This window comes from Sphaeramia orbicularis, chromosome 12 (genome assembly GCF_902148855.1).
Source record: "Sphaeramia orbicularis chromosome 12, fSphaOr1.1, whole genome shotgun sequence".
Taxonomy (NCBI): Eukaryota; Metazoa; Chordata; class Actinopteri; order Kurtiformes; family Apogonidae; genus Sphaeramia; species Sphaeramia orbicularis.
This window is the reverse complement of record NC_043968.1, coordinates 11,506,076-11,515,999: the sequence shown is the minus strand read 5'-3', so window position 1 is coordinate 11,515,999 and position 9,924 is coordinate 11,506,076. Positions and strand designations below refer to the sequence as shown.

The 9,924-nt window shown below is 35.6% G+C and overlaps 1 protein-coding gene across 2 annotated transcripts; it reads left to right on the top strand.

Annotated features, from left to right (window-relative positions):
- Positions 1-6,697, top strand: ptcd2 (pentatricopeptide repeat domain 2). Of its 2 annotated transcripts, none has more exons than XM_030148662.1 (10): positions 1-110; positions 1,946-2,038; positions 2,123-2,252; positions 2,350-2,467; positions 2,551-2,629; positions 2,710-2,801; positions 2,926-3,039; positions 3,127-3,201; positions 3,290-3,403; positions 6,142-6,697. In XM_030148662.1, exons 1-10 carry the CDS (start codon positions 2-4, stop codon positions 6,364-6,366), a joined length of 1,149 nt encoding a protein of 382 aa, XP_030004522.1. In that variant the 5' UTR covers position 1; the 3' UTR covers positions 6,367-6,697. The 2 variants fall into 2 exon arrangements, with proteins under 2 accessions (XP_030004522.1, XP_030004524.1); XM_030148664.1 differs by having other exon boundaries at positions 3,290-3,408; positions 6,147-6,697.
- The last annotated feature ends 3,227 nt before the right edge of the window (positions 6,698-9,924 follow it).

The window sequence follows — 9,924 nt, the reverse complement described above, 5'->3', positions numbered from 1 at the left end:
TATGGCGCTGGGCAGACTGGTTCAGTGTTGTCGGTTTTTGCTTCATGAGCCAAAGAAAGGGCTGTTTAGTGGCATTTTGCGTCCAGGGTGGATAGAAGGCTGCGCAGGAGGTAAGACAAACAAAATTAATGAACATGTATATGTATATGAATTTAAATATTGACTGCGTTACACACCGATACAAGCTAAACTACATTAGCACTGGGTAAAAGATCCACATGTGTACAAAGGTACTGGACACAGTACTACTGTAAACAGTACTACGGTACACAGTACTACTGTACACAATACTACTGTACACAATACTACTGCACACAATACTACTGTAAACAATACTACTGTACACAATACTACTGCGCACAATACTACTGTAAACAATACTACTGTACACAGTACTACTGTACACAGTACTACTGTACACTATACTACTGCACACAATACTACTGGACACAATACTACTGCACACAATACTACTGTAAACAATACTACTGTACACAGTACTACTGTACTCTATACTACTGCACACAATACTACTGCACACAATACTACTGTAAACAATACTACTGTACACAGTACTACTGTACTCTATACTACTGCACACAATACTACTGTAAACAATACTACTGGACACAATACTACTGCACTGTACTATATTATACTGTACTGTGCACTGTACTACTGGACACAATACTACTGCACTGTACTATATTATACTGTACTGTGCACACTACTACTGTACACAGTACTACTGCACTGTATTATATTATACTGTACTGTAGACTGTCACTGCCTCTGAAGTGTGTCAGGTTTACACTAAAATCCACCAAAGCTGTGCTGACTAGCTTACATAAAGTAAAAGTTGTCTGTCTTGATCATCAGAGCTTCATAAAATACAGATTATGTTTGCTGATCACTTTATAATCCCTCATTACAGCTGTATGTGTTCTATGCACAGCCCCACTACTTCCTGAACCTAAGGCAGCTCCTTTATTTCCAGTCTTTCATTATTGGACACACTGATTAATCCAGGTTTGCCTGACCACAGTAGTCACAACAAGAAGTAGCTGGCACACCTGAATTAATCAGTAGGGGTGTTAGAAAATATCGGTTCTGCAATATATCGCAATATTTCATTTCACAATACTGTATCGATATTAAAAAGTACTGTATCAATATTTTTAGGTATTTATTCAAATGCAGATATTGTGGAGATTCATTTTTGTTTTTCATTTTTGTTTATATTTTATTTATTATTATTAATAATGATAAACTGTATTTCAGACACAAGTCCATAAACCACAAGCACACAACATACAGAATAAATAGAATAAAAAGGAGATAGAAAAATTATGCACATTATAAAATATACAAACTACAGCACCAATGCCGTCTCAGTTTAGAAGTGAACGATAGCAGCTTTTCAGGGAGCTAACTAGGGCTTCTATAATTATTATTTAAGACTCTTATTAAATAATGTTAGTTCCTTTGTTGGGATTGCACAAAAATAATGTTATGATGTTAGTTCTGAACTAATAGAATATGAACATATGAGCAGGATCTTAAACTGTAATGTCTGTAAAACAATTTAAGTTTTAACACAGGAAAATTTTGTGATATAGCATTAGATCCTGTTGTGATCAAATAAAAATGTGTTTATTATTTGTCTATATTCTTGTGTAATTCCATTCTTTCAGGAAATAATCTTTTAAAAAAGAAACAAAACCAATCAAAAAATGGCCTTTTTAACTTTTTGTATCGTGATACATCGTATCGTGATCCTAGTATTGTGATTTGTATTGTATCGCCAGATTCTTGCCAATACACACCCCTATTAATCAGTGTGTCCAATAATGAAAGACAGGAAATAAAGGATCTACCTTAGGTTCAGAAAGTAGTGGGGCCGTGCATAGAGTCCATTGTTTTCTAAAATGTAGTTTTCCTGCAGCAAAGAGGCATCTGTTGACAGAAGATGTCATCAAACTACAAGACTTCCAGCGAAAGAAGCTGGCTGTGGCCTACCGTGTCGCTGGAGCAAAAGGTAAAGTACAAAGATACCCCCAGTGTCTTGGTTTTATCTCATGGTGTAACATGTCAAATCTGGTATTTTCATTCCATTTTATAGAAAACTACATCAAGCAATTCAGTCAAAAGTTACAAAAAAAGGAGCTGATACTCCGGGATGAGCTGAAGCTTCTTCTGCATTTGTGCCAGTCTAAAGATGACATGGTGATTGCCAGAGATGCCATTTATAGGTAAAGAAAGCTTTTTTATTATAATGATGTACACAATTTAAGCAAAAGCAGTGCTGTCACTCTAGTGTGTAATCTTTTTTTATTTAACAACTGGAAGATACTATTCAGAAAACAAGACCGTGTTATATGGGGAGTTCAGGTTTGGTCCTCTGTTCATGAGGCTGTGCTATGAGCTGGGTCTGGAGGAGATGGCTGCTGATACAATTAAAGATGAGGTAAAACATCACACTAACAGGATTACTGTTGGAAGTATTAACTAATTTGTCCTAATATATTTTCTCCTTCCTTACCTCAACAGAGTATTAAAGGATTCTTCAGTGACTCAACCTCCTTTAACATCGCCATAGACATGTTATTCTCAAAAGGCGCTTATGAGAGTAAGTACCTGATTAACCCATGACTTTCTTTTTCTTTTAACTAATTTCTGGTTATAATGTTCCAATGTTTGGCTACACAGATGCTCTAGAGGTGCTAAGAACCATGAGGAGCCATGGTGTAACATTTAATAAAGACACACTGATGCTGGCATGTGGAACCTGTTATAAACTGGTAACAGTCAAGTGTCTAGATAACTAACAAATTTCATTTAATATTCAACTCCCAAATGGTTTGTTTGTACAGATGTCCTGTGTTAAGATGTATTTGTTGCTTGGCCTGTTTTTATGTTGGACAGAACACACCAGAGTCCTACAGGATCTGCAGGACCCTGATTGAGGAGGCCCATAGCAAAGAGCAGTTCATCCTCAGAAATGCCTACTGCTTTGCTGTAGCATTAGCAATTCGACAGGTCAGTTCTGCTTTTTTATTTCCTTTTCATTCATGCACAAAGATGTGGAGATTGTCATATTAAAGATCTCTTCATTTTTCACACCAGAATGATACTGATACAGCACAAACGTTGTATTCGTACATTTTCAACACTGAGAGCAAACTCTGCCGAAATTTGAAGGTAAGGTGGAACTGTATAATTGCAACACTGTGCTATTTCATCCTTTCTTTGTATGTTATTGCGTTATTGATCTGTTTTTATCATTTAGGTTTTATTACTTACAATATCAGGAGAAGTGGAGGAAGCTGTTTCCATTCTGTCTGCAGCCACATTACAGAAAAGTCCTTCATTTGTGAAGAAGCCTGAATTTTGTCAGGAAGTGGTGAGTGAATAATCAGCCCATTACTAGTGGGTATTGTGTTATGTAATGCCTGGTGAGGTCAAACTGGCCACAGAGAGTGCTAAGCTGCAGCCACAAGTCTGAATCAAAATGTATGTGCACAATAATTACACTGGTCTACAATTTTTTAGAAATGATTTGCTTCAGAGATTAAATGTGCTAAATGTTACGTATTTTAATAAGATTAATAGGAAAATAAATGACAGAAGTGCCGGTTTGCTGATGTTTTCAAGGTATATGATTAAGTGTTATTACTCATATATACTGGTTTATGTACATTTACATAATAGTTTTATAAATCTTCCACTAAATAGAACCTGTAAAGTGAATGTATTCTAATGTGCAGATAGTGTTTTGAAGTAGATCTTGTAGCTCTGAGACAAATATTCCTTTTGAGTCAAACCCATTCTCTCGTTAATTCTTGAATTTCACATTTTGACCCAAGGCTGTATCTTGGAAAGTTCAGCCAACCAGCATTTTTGACTGGATTTTTCTTTATCAGTGACTCTCATGTGGTAAAATTTAATTACTTTTATTTTGGAAGCATTTTCCTTGTAGACCAGTGTTATGAATAGATTAAATTTAAAATGGGCAGCTAAGGCAGTTCTAGTGTGCAGCACATATGTGTGCGCTCACATTCATATGCACACACTAGGGCTGCAGGATTCTGGCAAAAATGTGAATCATGATTTTTTTTGCTTAGAACTGAGATCATGATTCTCTGCCACAATTTTTTTCACAAAATGTTTATTGCACCGCTGTCAAGGAAAATGGGTTCTTTTACCTCTGATTTGCATCTTTCATATCACTCCACAAGTAGTCCAGTCACTTATGGTCCTGGTTACTAAGCGACATCAGCTGATCTGTGAAAGTTTGCAGAGTTTGCAAAGAAACTTCCAAGCCAGCACAATGGAATTTTTTTTAATATAAAATTTTTGGAAAGGGCGAGACTTTTAATTCTTGGTTAAAAGCCGAGTTATCCTCACCGGCAAAGAAAGGAAAATGAGAGGAAGAAGAACAGCGCAGAAGTCCGAGAAGTGAAAGTGAAAAGACACATCTGGACGACAGAAAAGAAGACCGACATGAGATTAACACCACCGAATGCGAACCTTTAATAGGCACGAGTTCGGGTAGGGGACTCTGACCACTACCACTGGGGTTTTCATCCTCTTTACTCTCTTTACTGAAGACATTCCTCAACTCTTCCCTTCTTCACTCTTTCCTCACTCAACTGCAGCTGACAGCAGCAGGCTTACATCTTGTAAAGATGCTTTACCTTTCGGTGAGAGAAGATGCGGTGGTGGTTCTGCATTTGTGGGCATTGGTTTGTAATGCAGCCCTTTGAAATAAAATGCTTAAGAATCGTCCTTGTTTCGAAGTGAGATCGTGTACATGTGCGAATTGAGATCGCGATCTTTTAACGATTAATCATGCAGCCCAAGCACACAAATAATGACTAGTCCTCTCTGTAGACCTCTTCACTTAAGTAGTAATACTATTAAACTGTACATGTTGATCTGCCTGCCTGTTTGTCTGTCTGTCTGCTGTTTGTCCACCGTCTGTCTGTTTTCTTGTCTGTCTGTCCATCCGCCCATTGTCCACATCCGGCTGTACAATCGGTCTATTTCTGTCCTATTTTGTCTAATTTGTTCAATCAGTTTTTGTTCAAGATATTATCTGTTGACTTTTTACTTCACAATATTAGGGCTATCACAGTGTAAGGGATGGGGTGGATGTGGGTCAGTCGGGAGTAGGGATGTAACGATTAGCAGTATAGCGATAAACCACGGTAAAATTGCAGACGGTTAGTATTACCGTTTAAACTCTAATTATCATGATAACTGTGTTTGATTACTGCACTTTTAGGGGAAAAAACGCCTATGTAAAGATCTGTTTTTATGTCAAATATTTGAGTATAGTTTTAATTTATTACAATTTTAATTGTATATACCTAATATTTGGAACCAATATTCACTTTTAAAGTCTTTGAAAAGGTTTGTTAAACATCTTTGTGTTATTTATGCAATAAATTATATACATTTTTCAAATTGGATTTTATATATTTTTTTGTGTGTGTTTTTTGGCCTTTGTGTTGACATAGTCAGTTAAAGTGAAAAAAATTATAGGCAGATGATATAGATGAAGTTGTGCTGAAAAAAAGATACCAAACATGGGTATAGTAAACAGTTGTTTATATAGTATATAAAGGCAAAATCAAAAGTACTGAAAAACGGACAAAATAGGCTCAGACCACTAAGGGTTAATACTTGAATCTTTCTGCCAACAGAAAGTACATTGTGCCTATTATTTTATTTGTTTTTATTTTTTTTTTTAAATAAAACTTGGTTAAATTATTTCAGTATGTGTATAAGTACTTTTTGAACATTTTGAGCACAATTTCAATAAGACCACGATAATAATGAAAACCGTGATAATTTTGGTCACAAAAACCGTGATATGAAATTTTCATATCGTTACATCCCTAGTCAGGAGTAATCACTGTTTGTAAATAATTTAAGTTTGAAATTAAGTCGTCCTCCGATAAGGGGGGTGGAGAAAAAAAATATATAGTGCACTTTTTTTTTAATGATGATGAGGTAACAACCAAATAAAAGTGGGGCTTGTTGATCCAAAACACTAAGAAGTAGCACTTTTTTAATCATAATTTGTCATTATTTAAAAACTCTCTCAGTTGTTTGACTCTTTGACCTCTTCTGCAGGTGGATTTGCTTCAATTACGAACTGAAAATGGACCTTACATGATGAGAGTGGAACAGATAGTGTCTCAGCTTGTGCAAACTGGTCAAGTAATTCAGCAGACCCTTGATGATGTGCTGTGCTACACGCCGCCAGTGAAGAGAAAACCTGTGCTAGTAATGCAAGAGAGGAGGACAATCAGTCGAAGGACTCTGAGGCCATTGCAGTCCACTCTGCTGTCGGAGTGAGGGATACCATGTGATATTCCAGGACTGTGAATGCAGCGAGTGTTGACTGGCTGAAGCTGACCTTGTCACATTCACCTACCGCTCCTACAACACAGATGATCCCTTCGCAGACTGGATTTTGACAACCTACTTCAGTTGCAACTGTGAATTGTAAAGCAAAAGGTCAAAGGTTATCTTATTGTAGCAGGCTCTTCAGCAGTAATCTAGTGGACGGAAGACTGCAATGGAAACACTGAACATGAATGTATGGTGTCACATGTAAGATGGGAGAAAATGGACTGTACACATATACTGGTGTGAGTTATTAAAGAGTAATAAGATACTCAAGAGAGAAAAGTGTTTTATTCTCCCGTTCTGTAATGCTGATGCAACCAATGTTCTGTTCTATATCTGTTGATAAGATAAAACCTTTAACCTTTTAAACCTCAAACAAGCTCCAAATCTCGCTCTGATTACAGGACAATTGTTCGGATTGAACTAGACGGTCTGACAAATGTAATCAATTAAGGTTAGTAAATAACAGCCAAATAAAACAAAGGTTATTTGACTATTATTGCTTGTAGCCACTTTTAGATCTCCAAAATAACATTCATATGCTGTAGTGAACAAAAACGGTCATTGTAGACAATTATTATGTCTACAGATAAAATACATGCACATTAACTAAGGCTCATAAGGTGCTGGGTTTTGAAAGAATAAACTTTCTTGCTGGGTTTTATTTTTAAAGTATAAGTAAATATATTTTAATTTGTGGACATGATATTTTGTTTATTTGGTTAGGGCAGTGTTTTTCAACCTTGGGGTCAGAATTCAAATGGGGTCGCCTGAAATTTCTTGTAATTGATTTTTTAAAAAAAACAAAATAAACAAGAAAAACTTACTAAAAATATATATATGGTGAGCTGAGAGAGACAATCATAATACATAAAAGACATGACAAACTGAAGCTGAAACTGAAGCACTGTGGTTCTGTTTATCTGTCAAATGTTGATTGTGGTCAGTTTCAGATGCTGCAGCTCTTTCATAATTCATAGTTTGAGTTCTTGTTCAGTATTAATTGTCAGCCTTGTAAATCCAAGCTGGACTGACTGTACATATCCTGACCAAGGAAAATAAAATTCTCACTTTGTGCAGTAATCTACACCTGGATTTACTGCCTCCGTCCACAATAATATACATTATATAGAATCAAGGGAGTAGGTTTGAATTTGACATTGGTGGGGACACAAAAGCACTCCTGAAAGTTGATGTTTTTTTTTACATTTGCAATCATAATTTCACATCATGTAGAGCTGATCAAACAAGCAAACAATTATAGTCAGAAAAAACTATTCAGTAATTGACATGTTTAAAATGCATATCTGAATATCTAAAGAGAATACAAGAATTTAATGGATTCTGCAAAGTTATTCTCATGACTAACATATCCATTATTATTTAACCTCACCTGTGAATTTCCACCTCCTCTACCTCCTCTCTCCTCTCTACTGTTTGTCACCTGACATAAATATGTTGATGCATGACATATGAACAGATAATGGATACAATGATCATAGAGTTTGATGGTACGGTTATTGCCTGAGCAAAAAAAAGGCTTTTACTCTCATTATTACATGTAATTTATTCCCCAAAAATATGGATAAAATCACATCTAGAATCACATTTAGAATCTGGGGTTTTATTGTATTTTCCCCACAAATTTTCTTTATTTGTGTTTTTTAAACAGTTGCTCTCTTCCATAGAATTACGTGAAAATAATAAGTAAAAATGAATTTAAAAAGTGCATCTGTTTGGCATTAAATAGTGTCTTTTACTGTATTGATAGTGAGTACACTGTAGTGCCTGGATATTAGTGGAGACGTGTCCCTACCCCTACCCAATTCTACGCCCCTGTATAGACTAAATGTTGTATAAAATTAACATTTATTTGCAACATAGTATAGCAAACTATTACATGATCAAAAACAAATTGATTGTAGCAAAAAAAGTCTCTGTTTTGAATGTCTGGGGTCGCCAGAAATTTGTGATGTTAAAATGGGGTGGGATATTCTGGGAATGCCCAAAAATTAACCATTATTGGAAAGAAATACTTAAGCCATAGAAATCATTCTTAATACCTACTTACTTTTTGATTTCAAAACCATGTATTTGGGATACATTTCTCCACAGGTCAAAAACGTAAACAGATACTAATTCAGCATATTACTAGCTGCAGGAAAAAAGGCAATAACTAAACGATGGATGACACAAGAAGAACCGACAATAAATAATTGGATAGACATAACCATGGGAATTTATAGGATGGAAAGAATAACCTTTACTGTGAATTTGAAGATGGATTTTTCTCGTGCAACACTGGGAGGGATGGGTGAGATATGTGAAGACTTTGAGATCTGATTTTGCTGAGATAGATAGATAGATAGATAGATAGATAGATAGATAGATAGATAGATAGATAGATAGATAGATAGATAGATAGATAGATAGATAGATAGATAGATAGATAGATAGATAGATAGATAGATAGATAGATAGATAGATAGATAGATAGATAGATAGATAGATAGATAGATAGATAGATAGATAGATTCAAGTATTCAGCAGCTTTACATACAACACAAGAAGACAAAAAAACAGACAGACCAAAACACAACAGTGGGTTACTATCCAGGTTGACATTAAGGTTAGTATATATACTGTAAAAGACACTTGCTAAAGAACTAAAGCACTGCCTCTAAAAGAGCTTCCTTACTGTAAAATAAAGACTTCTGGTTGTATTTACACATTTCAGGGCAGTGATATAAAGTGAGACAGTGATCTAAAGAATGCATGAATATGAACCCAAAATCCTCTGCTCTGTGTCCCAAAAGTCAGGACTAAACATGGAGAATCAGCGTTCAGTTTCTATGCTCCGTATATCTGGAACAAACTACCAGAAAATATCAGGTCTGCTGAGAGTCTGAGTTCTTTTAAGTCAAGGTTAAAGACTCACCTGTTCACGGCTGCCTTTGACTAAAAGGCTTTGGACTTTTGAAATTTTAGATTCTCTTTCAAAACTCTGCACTGCAACTCTTACTTTAATATGTGTGTGTTTTTATTTTATATGTTGTTTTCTTACTTGCTGTTTTTAATCACATTTTACATTTTTCTTTTATGTTTTACAGGGTGGGGAAGCAAAATTTACAATATTTTGAGGCAGGGATTGAAAGACAGTGTATGACCAATTAGTTTATTGAAAGTCATGAGAATTTATTTGCCACAAGAAAATATCCATAATAGAAAATGTTTTTATTCTATGTGTCCTCCTTCTTTCTCAATAACTGCCTTCACACGCTTCCTGAAACTTGCGCAAGTGTTCCTCAAATATTCGGGTGACAACTTCTCCCATTCTTCTTTAATAGTATCTTCCAGACTTTCTGGTAATAGTTTTGCTCATAGTCATTCTCTTCTTTCCATTATAAACAGTCTTTATGGACACTCCAACTATTTTTGAAATCTCCTTTGGTGTGGGAACATCTGTGTTAGGGGCATGCGCAAAAGGGAGAAGTCCCCGCATGT